Below are 14,284 nucleotides of genomic sequence, written 5' to 3'. Positions count from 1 at the left end.
TCAAAATCCTTTGTGATTGTACAAATTTATGTAACAATTTCCTGCTGAAGAGTCAACATGTAAAGCAACATTTAGGAGTGATAACAAATTAAATGTCTTTTCCATGTTACCATTTTTGGTTTTATGAGGGCCAAACAGTAGATAAATTAAGTGATTAGGCTTAGATATTTACACATTTTGAGATGATTTGTTTTCTAGTTTATTAATTTGGACACCTTGACCTTGTTCATTTTCTTTGTCTCATTTTTTTCAATATATCTTTTCATTATTTGAATTTACAAAAGATTTCTTATCTTTAGTAAATCCATTGGTGAATAGTCATGTTTAAGATAATAGAACATTAAAAATATTAGTAGACAGCCAGGCACAGTAGCCTAGTGGCTAGTCTTTGCCTAGTACATGCTGGAATTCCATATGGGTGCCACTTAGTGTCCCAGCGGCTCCACTTCCCTTCCAGCTCCCTGCCTGTGGTCTGGGAAAGCAGTAGAGGATGACCCAAGGCCTTGGATCCCTGTACCCGTGTCGGAGACCCAGAGGAAGCTTCTGGCTTTAGATCAGCTCAGCTGCGGCCAATGCGGTCACTTGGGGATGAATCATCAGATGGAAGATCTTCCTCTGTCTCTCTTCCTTTCTGTATATCTGACTTTGCAATAAAAATAAATAAATCTTTAAAAATATGTATTAGTAGAGTTGCCTCTGAGTAGTTGTTTTCCAATATATATCATTGTATACAAGTAATTATAGCTTTGTCTGTCTACCTCAGTTTACCCAAGCCTTATCGTTAACAATTTTTCAAATACTGACTTTTTTCTAAGGATTATTTGAAAGGCAGAGTTATAGGTTAAGATCTTCCAACCACTAATTCACCGAAACACCTGCATATGTCCTGGGATGACAAGTATACAGTCCCTTAGTAGGCTTTTTTTCTGATGACTTCAAAGACCATATCTTTAAATTACCATTTCTTCTGTCAGAGATCAAAAGTTCTAAAGATGGAAGTATGACATAATTTCCAAATTTCTTGTCCTTAAATGACCATTTCTTTGTCTTTTAAGTTTTGCTTAGGTAATTCTTTAGTGCTCTTTTCTGTCTCAAAGCTAATATTGTATTAAGCCTTCGTTTCTTGTTTTTAACAACTTGCTTTGTTTATAAAAATTATGCAAATCCAAACAAATTAGTCTGTAAGTGGCGGACATAGCCAGTAAATGTAAATGCAAAACCAAAACTTCCAAGTATCCTTTATGAAGCTAATAAGTTGAAGAGGAATGATAAAATTACACAATATTTGTAGAGTGATAAATTATAAGATAACTAGAAATTGTTTTCTGTTAACAATGCAGGAACCAGGAGAATGAGTAGAGGTAAGGCTGAACAAGAATAGTGTTTTTTTTTTTTTAAGATTTATTATTTATTTTTATTGGAAAGTTAGATATACAGAGAAGAGACAGAGTGGTAGATCTTCTATCCACTGACTCACTCCCCAAGTGGTCGCAATGGCCAGAGATGTATTGATCCAAAGTCAGGAACTTATTCCAGGTCTCCTGTGCAGGCTCCCAAGGTTTTAAGCCATCATCTACTGCCTTCCTAGGCCACAAACAGGGAGCTAGATGGGAAGTGGGACCTCTAGGACATGAAGTGGTCCCCATATGGGAATCTGGCGCAAGCTAGGTGAGGACTTCAGCCACTAGGCTACCATGCCAGGCCCAAGAATAGTTTTAAGATAATTGTTGAGGCATTAACTCATCTGGCTAATCCTCCACTTCCAAGCGTTGGGATCTCATGTGGGCGCCAATTCCTGTCTGTGCTTATGGCCTGGGAAAGCTGTGGAAGATGTCCCAAAGTCTTGGGACCCTGCGCCCACATGGGAGACCAAGAAGAGGCTCCTGGATTCTGGCTTGGGATTGGCGCAGTTCCAGCTGTTGTGGCCATGGGAAGTGAAACATCAGATAGATAGAAGATCTTTTCTCTCTGTCCTCTGTGCAAATCTACTTTTGCAATAAAAACAAACAAATATTTTAAAAAAATATGTAGTTGCTTAAACTAGGTGATATGGATTTCAACATATTACTGTCTTGTGTCCTATTTTTGAACATCATGATAAAAATTTTTTTATAAAATGATTCAGTTTCTGCTATGAGTTCTATAAACTTCTGGTTTCTAAGCACTTTTCTCTGCTTGAGTATTTAAAACCTCCCTTTTTTACATATATTATTTTTTGTCCCTTCTTTCCTGAAAATATTTATGTATATCACATTTTTCCAAATAAAAACATTTACGTTTGTTTTAAGAAGCAAGCCTTTTGTTAAAATAAGTAAGATATACTACAATGCAGGAGTGACATTTGTTTTAAAGTCAATTCTGTATATAAAATTTAAACTTAGAAGTTGCTGAATAAAGTTTAGAAACATACCTACATTAAAGGATAATGCTTTTCTTGAATTTAACTAGTAAAACCTTGCTGAATTTTTAGATGTTATACTTTTTTTTTCTAAACCTGGAAGCTAATCAAATTTTATTTAATTCCTTTGAAGAACCTAATTTTTATTTATCTATGTTTGTTTCCTGAATTATAATTTGTTTGCAGCCTCTTACTTCAGTATATAACTAGCATTAAGCCCCCGAAGATTAGTAGGTACTACTTATCAAATGTCTTAACTTTAAATATTGAGTTTACTTTTGGGTTTAATTTTTTGTTTTGTGGGGGTTTTGTGTGGTTTTTTGTTTTATTCTGTCTTGTTTTTGTATTTTCCTACCTTACAGCTGTGGGCTCCCTAATGTAACATGGCATTACTTGTGTTTTTCCTTTAGGTACTTACTACAACCAAGAGACAATGGTAACAAGACACCCAAAACTGATGACCTGGGGTCTCTTCGATTAAATATATGCTATACTGAGGACTATGTGCTTCCTTCAGAGTACTACGGTCCTTTGAAAACTTTGCTGCTAAAATCACCAGATGTCCAGGTAAAATCTGAAGTATATGATTTAATATGATAAGGCCAAAGTATTTTTGTGATGAAAATTCTGGAATATCAAGTTTGATTAAAACTATGTATATTTGTACTGATGCCCATGTTGTGCTCCAAACTTCATCTCTGATAAAAATGTTGACATTTAAATATTATCCTGTTAACAGTTGTAGTTAATAGTGTAAAATAGGTAGGGATCAAACATTTTAATAACGTTTGCTTGATTTTGCACCTGTTTTATACCTTTCTGTTTTTCCAGCCAATATCTGCCTCAGCTGCTTACATTTTGGGTGAAATATGTAGAGACAAAAATGATGCTGTTTTGCCGCTTGTCCGACTGCTGCTTCACCATGATAAACTTGTTCCTTTTGCCACTGCAGTGGCTGAATTAGATCTAAAGGATACACAGTAAGAGTTAAATTTTATTAAATGTTAATTATGTATTATTAAAATTGGATTTTGTTTGCAAAATTGTTTTTATATTCTAAGTTCTTATAGATTGATGAGGCTGGCTGTAATAGTAGGCCAAAAAGAACTGCTTAGTAAATATTGGGGGGTAATTTTTAAAGTTATCAAACAGGGCCCACTAGTAGTAAGGATAACAGTGAAGAATCTGTTTTTTATTTCATGACTAAATTTCCTTTGTATTACCAATGTTACTTCTTAGTGTGATGGCTCACATGTTACAACTAAAAGAACAAGGTAGAACCTGATCTTTCCTCCATCCTTTCTGTAGTACTCATATGTGCATGTGTGCGACAATTTATTATGAAAACCATGGGAGTTGCTTCCTATTCCCATCGTCACCCAACACTGTTATTTTATTCTTTCTCTCTGCCTCTCTTCTGTCCATAAACACTTTTTATATTGATTTTCACCTTGATTTTCAAATTGCTTTTGTTAAGTAATTTTGGTCAGTTTGAAAAGCCTGTGCTGAGAAGTTCAGAAGGCAAAAATTATTAAAGTTGCTGATGTTAACAAATTTGGTTTTAGTGCTTTTTTTTCTAATTATGCTTGATTTCATATATTTCTATTTCTGTTTCAGAGATGCAAATACAATTTTTAGAGGAAATTCTTTGGCCACCCGGTGTTTGGATGAAATGATGAAAATAGTGGGAGGTCACTACCTAAAAGTAACATTAAAACCTATTCTAGATGAGGTACAAGCTATAACTATAATAATGATAGTTGGTGATATTACAGCAGTGTGTTTCAACATGTGATCTTTAGATGGAAGTGACAGCCTTCCTGTGTTTCCAAAATAAGGCTGAACTTAAGCTGTCGACTTTTCTTTTAGTGGAGTTTTGCTCAAAGGCCACATTATACCGTGATCTACATAGTTATTTCTTTGTTAACTGAATTTCAGTTTTAGAGTTTCAAATAATTGACAAATACTTTTCTGTGTAGTTCTTTAGGGAAACTAAACATTGTATCTATTTTCTCTGGATGTGAATGCTATACTAATTATAAAATTAAAACAGTAAAAGTTTAATATTTCATATTTTCAAATATGTAAGAATAAACTGATTCATTTATTTTCTAGATATGTGAGTCCTCAAAATCTTGTGAGATCGATCCTATTAAATTAAAAGAAGGAGATAATGTAGAAAGTAATAAGGTGAGTCCTTGTTCAGTTCACTACTGCATGAAACTTGGTCGTTAGGGTATGCGTCTCTCACCTGAGCCAAGGTAATGCTGCCATTTATTCCAGCCTTTACTGTGAGCAGCATTTCTTAGGGCCAGGTTTTAGACTGTTTCCTCAAAGGTTTGCTCTATTTTTGTTTTTCATTGTCTCTTTCTAGGTAACAAATAGTAGACTTAGGCTGGGTCTCATTCCAGCTGCTACGGTAGTCATTCCTTGGGCGTAAGACTGATTCTGTGTGAGTGACATGGTGTTTCAGGGACTCGAGGAAGTGACTGTTAGGGTCATATGTTTTCCCTACAGGGAAGAGCACTGTCACAGTATTTTTGTGACTGCATCTTTATCTTTTTGTTTATGGTTTTTGTGAGGTTTATATGCTCATTTCTTAACGTCTAGCGAGTCTGAACGTATTAAATAAAGTGAGAATATAAATTGTCTTCTCTGAATGTTTAGAAAAGGGAAGCAGAATTTTAGAATACTAGTTAGTGAATCTAAATTTCATTGTCATTATATACTTTTTTATGAGGCTACTTTGTGACTTACAAAAGTAAAAGTTTCAATGTTATCTTTAATTTTGTAGGAGAATCTGCGCTACTATGTAGACAAATTATTCAATACAATAGTGAAATCAAGTATGAGCTGCCCCACTGTAATGTGTGACATTTTTTATTCTCTAAGGCAAATGGCTACTCAGAAATTTCCAAGTAAGTACCTGGTTTAATTAAATCTTTTTTTAGGTACTATATATTTGGTTTGGTGAAGTGTTTAAGACTTCACTCGTGATTCTTAGTTTTCAAAATGGCTCTTTTTTATAAGACATTCAATTAATTTTCTTATATTATCAAACATATTCCACTTAATTCTATACAATGGGAACTTTATACATAATCACGATTTGCTTTTTTTTTTTAAAGATTTATTTATTTTTTTATTGGAAAATCAGATATACAGAGAGGAAGATCTTCATCTACTGATTCACTCCCCAAATGACCACAGTGGCTGGAGGTGAGCCAATCCAGAGCCAAGAGCCAGGAGCCTCTTCCAGGTCTCCTACACAAATGCAGAGTCATAAGGCTTTGCGCCATCCTCCACTGCTTTCCCAGGTCAAAAACAGGAAGCTGGAATGGAAGTGGAGCAGCTGGGACATCAACTTGTACCCATAGGGGATCCCAGGACATGCAAGGCGAGGACTTTAGCCTTTAGGCTAAGCCCCACTATTAGCTTTAAGGCAAAAATGTTGAACTTGTAAAAAATTTATATAAAAATCATACCAGCTGCTTATGCAACTTGAATATAATTAAATATAGTTAAAATACCTTTATTACTTGTTCGAACTAATTTTCCAGTTTCACACATTCAAATAGTGAGAATATTATGTTCTGTACAGTTGACTCTATTTGTCAGTTTGAAAATTCTGTTTTGGTTGCGAAAGAGCATTACAGAGATCATATTAAGACTAGAAATATCATTGTTGCAATTAACACATTAAATTTTGAGGCACATGTGTTATAACTGGCTTGTTTTCATTTTTAGAAGTATGTCAGACTTCTACTTGGTAACATTTTACAAATTAGGAGTTGCTGGCTCTGTCCGTTTTTGGAATTCTTTTAATTCTAATGCATCTTTGCTAGAATAAACTTGGTATAGCTGTCGTTCCAGATCTCCCTTTAGTGGGCAAGGATGGGGAAGAATAAGAATTACCTAAATTATGGGTGTTTATCCAGCTATGTGGAGCTAAGTTTACTTCTGCAACTGTCTGAGAGATTTTGCTATTTTGTCCTGTTCTTTTAAGTGTGGGCACACATAAATGTAGTTTCCGCCTCATTGCTTTATTTACCACCAGCTCTTACCTGTAGATAAATTCAGGTCTACATAATCTTTGCTAATGAAAAATATAAAAGTTAATTTCAAATAGGAATAGTAAATCTAGTCTGTAAGAAAAATAAGGTGAGCTGAGACCTTAACATATACAAAGATGAATGCAGATTAAAATTATATTAAGTAGACATTGAAAATCAGAGTTACAAGCTAGTATGCTTTGTGGTCCTTTTATTTTTTGAAAGTCAGATTTACAGAGAAAGATCTTCCTTCAGCTAGTTTACTCCCCAAGTGGCTGCAACTGTCAGAGCTGAGCCAATCCGAAGAAAGGGGCTTCTTCCAGGTTTCCCAGGTGGGTGCAAGGTCGCAAGGCTTTGGGCTATCCTCCACTGCTTTCCCAGGCCACAAACAGGGAGCTAGAAAGAAGTGGAGCAACTGGGATACAAGCCTGAGCCCATATGGGGTCCCAGGTCATGCAAGGCAAGGACTTTAGTCACTAGGCTGTTGTGCCTGGCCGATGATTTTTGTTTTTTGTTTTAAAGATTTACTATTTTAAAGCATTACACACAGAGAAAGAAAGATCTTCATCTGCTGGCTCATTATCCAAATGGCCACAGTGGCACTAAGCCAAGCCAAAGCCAGAGCTTCATCCAGGTCTCCCACATAGACTGTGAGGGCCCATGCACTTGGGCCATTCTCTGCTATTTCCACAGGCCAGTGGCAGCCAGTGGCCATTGAGACAAGTACTGCTGTCGCAGGGCAAGTCTTAATGTACTCTGCCACATTACTAGCACCTTTATGGGTTTTTAGTGCAGATTCAACTCCTTAGTTTTTTCTTGGCTTAAATATTAAATGTCTTTACATCCTTAGTGTAATGATTTTTGTTGCCATAAAGTGCTTTTGTATTTTCTCATTTGTTCTTACTATCCTGGAATTATATGGGCCCATATGGCAAGCAGTGGATAGGAAGCAGTTATTGTAGAACAAATTTAATGCCTTGGGCCCAGTGGCGTGGTCTAGTGGCTAAAGTCCTTGCCTTGAACACACTCGGATCCCATATGGGTGCCGGCTCTAATCCCTGCAGCTCCACTTCCCATCCAGCTCCCTGCTTATGGCCTGGGAAAGCAATTGAGAATGGCCCAAAGCTTTGGGACCCTGCACCTGTGTGGGATACCTGGAAGAAGTTCCTGGCTCCTGGCCTCAGATCAGCACAGCACCAGCCATTTGTGCTCACTTGCGAATGGATCATTGGATGGATCCTCTCTGTCTCTCCTCCTCTCTGTATATCTGACTTTGAAATAAAAATAAATAAATCTTTAAAAAAATTTTTAATGCCTTATCAGTGTCATCCGTTGAATGTCTTATGAGAAGGAAAACTCAAACTAAATCCAGAGGGCTTTTTGTTTGTTTGCAAGATTTACTTGATTTTTTTTTTAATTGGAGAGGCAGATATGAAGAGATCTTCCATCTGGTGGTTTACTCCCCAAATGGCTGCAACAGCCAAAGCTAAACCAGTCTGAACCCAGGGGGTCTTGGACCATCCTCTACTTCTTTCCCAGGCCATAAGCAGAGAATTGGAGTAGCTGGGGAAACAGACTCGTGCCCATGTGGGATCCTGGAGGATGCAATGCGAGGATTTCTTTGCCTCACCAGAAGCTTTCTACTTTATTTTATTGTTGAATTAAATGTTTACTCAACTCTGAAAATAGAAGCTATTGGTGACTTATCAAAGCCATTAGTAGTCTTCTGGTCTCTGAATTTAATAGAGAGTTTTGATGGCCTCTTCAAAGTGAAGATTTCTGCACAGTTACTGTTAATGCAGGGTCACTGGCATTATTTTTGTGGGAAAATTAAAACAATAACCTAAAACTGAAAGCGGTTGTGTACTAGTGTAAAGGGATTCAGTGTTGCCACTAGGGAGTGCTAGATAATTTTGTTAACATGTCAGGAGCATTTTCATGCAGGTGAAGAGATAGTTTTCTAATTAAAAGATTCATTCAAACCTTATGGCTTTGACTTTCATTTTCTTTCAAGTAATAGGGTTTTTTCTCTTAATTTAGTCATAGTCATTCCTATCATTTCATCGACCTCATCCTTAGTAGACAATTTCTGCTGCTGTCCTATTTAGTATACATTTTTTGTCTCTTTTTTTTACTTTATCATCTTTAAATTCAGTGTTTTGTGCATGACATTTCACCGTTTTTTTCTGCAGATGATCCTCATGTTCAGTATTCTGCAGTGAGCAGCTTTGTATTCCTTCGTTTCTTTGCTGTAGCCGTAGTATCACCTCATTCTTTTCATTTGCGACCTCATCACCCAGTAAGTGTTTGTTCTTCTCAAAGCTTTATTCCATTTTTATTTGCTTTTATTAATTTTTATTAAAATGAAAAACCAGTTTTACATGGCTGTTTTATAACTACTGCTTAAATTTACTGGATGTTTTTCTTGGTGATATTTTTGTTAGAAGATGTTATAGAAGAGTGATAGAAAGTTGATCATTGTTGAAGAATGGTGGTGAATATGAAATGGATTCCTTGTTTTTTCATCTAGTGTTGTGTTTGTACATTTTAATATCAGAAGGGCTTGAATTTAATTACAGGTTTAGTTTTGTGTCTGTTTTTAATATTGTTTGCCTTCTTGATGTATTGAAACAGTTGGATGTTTATTCTGTGAAATACTTTTAACTCAGAAATTTGAAGCAGTTCGTTTTTGAAAGATGTTGCAACTTGCATTGCACGTGATTTGTTGACTACACATTTTTTTTATGCTTTCTCTACTTGAGGTTCAGTATAAATATAATTTTTTGTTTTTGAATCCAATTTAATTGCATAAAGTTGCAGAGATTGTTGTTCATTCTTGCTCTGGTTTATTCCTTTCTTAGTATATTTTTGCTGATTGTTCAAACTTTATGTTCCAAAGATTTTATAATCTTATCTAATTAGTTCTATAGCTGTTACTACCTGTAGAGCAGGTAATAACAATATCAGCATTTATTTGGTGCTTACTTTCTCGTAGGTCTTGTTTCTAATACTTTATACATTTCATTCATTTAGTCTCCCCACTAACCCTATGAGGTAAATTCTGTGAAAAATCACAACCCGGTAACTTCTTCAAGCTCACACAGTTCCAAGAGAGTGTGATGTTTCTCTTGACTTGCCTGGGGTTCCAAATCAGTCTTCTAGTTTGAGTTTCGCCTTCTTCCTTCTAGACTCTTAGGTAGACAGGTAAATAACACACATGAACCCTGACTGATGGTCAAAGTTGAAGTTTATTAGTGGCATCAGACTTTATACACTGAGGGTTTTATGGGATAAGGGAGGAAGTATTGAGAAGCATTGAGCTCCTCAACAAAACCCAGTAACAGTTTCTATGCTTTTGTCTGGAACTCCTTTTGTCTTGTATATTCCACCAAGTGTTCTCACACACATACTGTCCATTCAACTGTTCTTATACAAATGATATGCAATCAGGTATACAAAAGATAGCCATTCGGTTGTTCTCATGCAAATATTAGCCAATCTACTGTAATCCAGTGCTGGCTGACCTTCTAGGGTCACAGTTCATTCAGTCTTGTGGGGTGAGGAAGACACAGGAGCTTGGGATGTGAAGTCAGTTCTGAATGCCTGCTGGCATTCTGACAGCTGCATGACATTGGCCACTCCTTTAACTTAGTGAGCCGCAGTTAGAACCTTGTTACAGTGGCAGCAACACACCATTTCTTATGTGTACTCTTTTGCCTCTTAACATCTAGGTTTTCGGCATGTTGTGCGAAGCCTGAAATAGATTTTAATTGTATCAGGTTTAAATGAGTATTTTGAGTCATTATTTTACAGCAGCATAAATCATTTTATATACAAATTCTGTTTTTTGAAATTTTAACAGGAGTTTTGGCATTTTTTTGTATTCTGCAGGATGCACAAACAATTAGGACATTAACTCTTATCTCAAAAACCATTCAAACTTTGGGAAGCTGGGGGAGTCTATCCAAAAGCAAGGTAAGTCTTTACCTCTTTTGTTTTTATACTTCTAAATGTGATTCCTTCTCCAGCCACCTTGTTACAAATGAAAAATAGATACATACAGGTACAATAGCCATCTTTAAGGTCAGTGCTTTGTGTCAGTTATCTAATAAAGATGACAGTTTCATTCTGATGCACTTGAGAGTGAAAGTCTATTAAGAGGATGTAGTTTTCAGTCTCTTTTGTTCTCTATTTAACATATGTAAATCCTGTGTTTTTTCTTAGTCAAGTTTCAAAGAGACATTCATGTGTGAATTTTTCAAAATGTTTCAAGAAGAAGGGTACATCATAGCAGTTAAAAAGGTATGATTTTTTTATTCTGAAAATATTAGCTTTTTTTTTTTCATACAGCATTGGGGGAATATATTTCCTATTCAGAAAGTCATCACAAGTTTAAACAAATGTTCATGGCTATCATAACCCTTTTTCTTCGTTTTCTTATAAAATGGTAGGTTTTCAACCACAAAAATGCCTAAAAGTGAGTTTTCGTGACAGATACTATTGCCTTAGTACCACAGATCACAAATGTTTAGGGTTTGACATTTGGGCTGAGTAATTTTTGATTCTGAGGGACTGGCCTGTTTGTTTTAGGATGTTTAATAGCAACCCTGATTTCTTCCCTGATGATATCAGTAGTATGTTCCCAGTTTTGACAGCCAAAAATATTTTAGGAATTGTCCAAAGTCGTCTGAGGGACAGAGTTGCTTCTGATTGAGAACCTGTGGTCCAGGGGGTAAAGGGTTAACATGGTACCTGATGTGTAGTGAGCAATTACTTGCATTGTAAAAATATATGAATTATTCAACATTTAATGTGTTAGTTCTATAGGCTTATGGTATTAATCTAAGGAAAGTTACTGTAGATTAAAATGCACAAAAGTACACAGTATATAATATACTAAGATGAGGCTTTGCAGTTTAAAAAAATATTGAAAGTTGAAAATGTTTTAACCTATCTTTACATTTTTAAGTTAAGGAAAAGTTTTATTTGAGAAGAAAGAAAAGGGGCTCTCAACCATTGTCTCACTTCCCAGATGCTCTGTGTTGCCATGTGCGAGCGAGATCACACCAGACATGTCTAAGGTTTAATAAGGAGTCTTTATTAACCAAGCTTGGTGATAATAGAGCACAATAGCAAGTCACAAAGTCCATAAGGCAATCCAACCAATCATAATCTAACCAAACATAATCCCCAAAGGAGCAAATGGTCATTATCCTTAAGTCCATCCATTAAGCTGAAGACCTATGTCCCAGCTTCCCCAACAACATAAGTTATTCTAAGAGACATGCAATGAATAAGCTGGACACACTTCCAAAGCTGCAGACATTCACCTTTCCCTGGCTTCTCTGCCCACATTCCATCACTGCTAGGCCTCACCCCTCCTGGAACTCCTGAAAGCACACAAACCAGAAACAACATTATTATATCCATTGTCCCATCTAAGCAGGGTACAGAGACCATGCTCAGGGGATTACCTGTCCTGGGTCAGGCAAAAATTGAGGTGTCAGAGTAACGGAAGCACCTGGCCAGAAAGAGAGCGAGATCCCCCACTTCATCGACCTTTTCAAGGGGCTTGTGAGAGGGATGGTTACACAACAATGCAATAAGGTCCCCTCTCATGTGATAGGTGAGTCACAGGTGGGCAGGAGCAAATACCTAAGTGTTGTGGGCTAAGGGTTTGATTAGTGCTCCTTGGGATGGGCAGGAACTGGGCTTGCAGCTAAAAACACCTAGACTAATTGGACTTATCTGCATCCAATATCCTGGCTAAATTAGGACATGGGGGGAGTGGTTGAGGATGGAATTATCATTCCATTGCTGTTAGGACCCACCTTCAGGACAGAGGGTAGGCGACACAGCCAAATTTCATTTGCCTACTGTCATTGGGTGCTGGCTGTCACTGGCTGCACCCCATAACACTCTGGACAGTTGGGACTGGGGCTGGCTTAAGCTAGAGCCCTGATGGCTACCTTCTGGGGTTGCATTTGCAGGGATCAGGAGTGAGGTCATAGCCAGAGCCAGGTGTGAACCCAGGCAGTCCAATACAGTGCAAGTGCATCCTTGCTGCTAATAAGATGCAGACCTCAGAAATTAAAAGGATTTTTAATTTCTTGAGTCTTTAATAAAACAGAGCAATATTATAAAACCCTGAAAAATTACTCAACTTTTCTTAATATCAAAATGAAACTTCATGAATGTACTATATATGATTTATCTCAGTCCTAATTTGGTAAATCCAAATTAGCAAGGCCAGATTTTAAGATTTTATTCTGTTTCTGAGGCATAATTAGCAGTTGATTGTCAAAGGTATGTTTCATTGAAATATATTTTTTGGACTTTTAAAACTCTCACAAAGCTCCATAATTAAATTATTTGAAAATTGAAGTCAGAATTTTTTTTTTTACTGTTAACAGCTCAAGGTCAACTGAACTTTTCCTTTTCAGCAACCATTGAAAGACAATTGGAAAGAGTAGGCAAAGAGAAAGCTGCCGTTTTACTTTTAGAACACTGTTGAATATTTTTGGAACAATGTAGGCTGACTTTTGTTGGAGAGACGATACATTGTGTTTTGTTTAGAGTTGTTTTCCATGTTTTATAACTTAGACTGTGGCAACATTGTATTTTTTTCCCTTGATATAATCAAAGTATGTGGTGTTAGTGGAGAAAGGCTTACAATTTGCCAATTTAGTCTATTCCAACTTGCCCTAGTCACCTATTCACATTCTAATAAACAATCACACAGCACAGGATGTTTCCTGTCTCAGTTCTGATTCCAGTTTCCTGTGGTCGCATAGAGTATTTTGCTCTAATATCCTGCTTTTCTGTATTATTACTTACTCAGGTGTAGCAACTGCTAGAAGTTGCAAAAGCTCATGATGCCCATGTACTCTTACTAGTGACATTGGCCATTATGACTCAGTCGTTTCCCTCTTCCCTAATATGGGAGGTACAGAACCTGTATAATTCTCTAAAGAGGGTGACCATGTGATTTGTTGTCTATGCCAGGACACTTTCAAATACTGATGCTCATTCTAGAATAAGTGTTGTCTGACAGGATCCTTTAGTCACTTTGTAGGCCATCTCAATTATTGTTTCTTCCCTTACCTTATGCGTTAATTATTTCCTAACTCAATCTTAATCTCCATTGTGGGTGTCAGGGACCCACTTAGAGCAGTTTGCTGCACAGAGTCAGTATTGGCAGGGACCCAGATTGGAAGCATAGTTCTTTAGTTACCTTGGACCTGTCACCCACATATAATGAAAAGGGAACACTGTTCTAAGTTTTCACCTGGCAAGATTTTCTTCTAGCAATCTAAAAGTAAATATTTCATTGGAAAAAACCACAAATGTGGGTTCTGGTGCATCAGTTTACTAGTCTTAGGAGAAAATGGTAGTCCCTACAAGTTCTGCAGTAAATTCTGCTGCATATTGTGCTTTGGGATGAGACTGTCCGTGTCATCTCTATTGGGATGTAGAGTAAGCCTTACTTAGAGCAACATAGAAACTTACAAAGAAAACAGCAAGGAAATTTCGGTGTCTTGAGTTTGTAGTATCCAGTTAATGAACTAATTAAATAGTTCATTAAGGAGGAAATAGGACTCCTACATCTTCATTCTTTAATTTTTCTTTTCCATGAGATAGCCTCCTATGACCCTCAAGTCCTTGATTAGTTGATAAATAAATTTCATGCTCAGACATCAATCTCATCTCTAAATTTGCATTGTGTAAATGCAAGTTTTTTATAATCTGAAAAAAGCTAAATCTGAAATACTTTTATTTTCAAGAAATATATATGTATTCCTTAATAATGAAGAAGTTCATAAAATAATCAATG

At 36.5% G+C, this 14,284-nt stretch overlaps 1 protein-coding gene across 8 annotated transcripts in view; it reads left to right on the top strand.

The window, feature by feature from the left end:
- RASA2 (RAS p21 protein activator 2) overlaps positions 1–14,284 on the top strand; it is a 109,755-nt gene that overhangs the window by 74,067 nt on the left and 21,404 nt on the right. For all 8 annotated transcript variants that reach the window (XM_041004055.1, XM_041004062.1, XM_041004047.1 and 5 more), the window contains exons 10-17: positions 2,809–2,965; positions 3,230–3,378; positions 4,016–4,130; positions 4,514–4,588; positions 5,193–5,316; positions 8,643–8,749; positions 10,342–10,425; positions 10,675–10,752. In XM_041004055.1, coding sequence (XP_040859989.1) covers positions 2,809–2,965; positions 3,230–3,378; positions 4,016–4,130; positions 4,514–4,588; positions 5,193–5,316; positions 8,643–8,749; positions 10,342–10,425; positions 10,675–10,752 — 889 coding nt within the window. The remainder of the gene's footprint in view (positions 1–2,808; positions 2,966–3,229; positions 3,379–4,015; positions 4,131–4,513; positions 4,589–5,192; positions 5,317–8,642; positions 8,750–10,341; positions 10,426–10,674; positions 10,753–14,284) is intronic.

This window comes from Ochotona curzoniae, unplaced genomic scaffold, assembly GCF_017591425.1.
Source record: "Ochotona curzoniae isolate NIBS_2020 unplaced genomic scaffold, NIBS_Ocur_1.0 contig_1302, whole genome shotgun sequence".
NCBI classification, from domain to species: domain Eukaryota; kingdom Metazoa; phylum Chordata; class Mammalia; order Lagomorpha; family Ochotonidae; genus Ochotona; species Ochotona curzoniae.
This window is presented reverse-complemented; position numbering and strand designations above follow the sequence as displayed.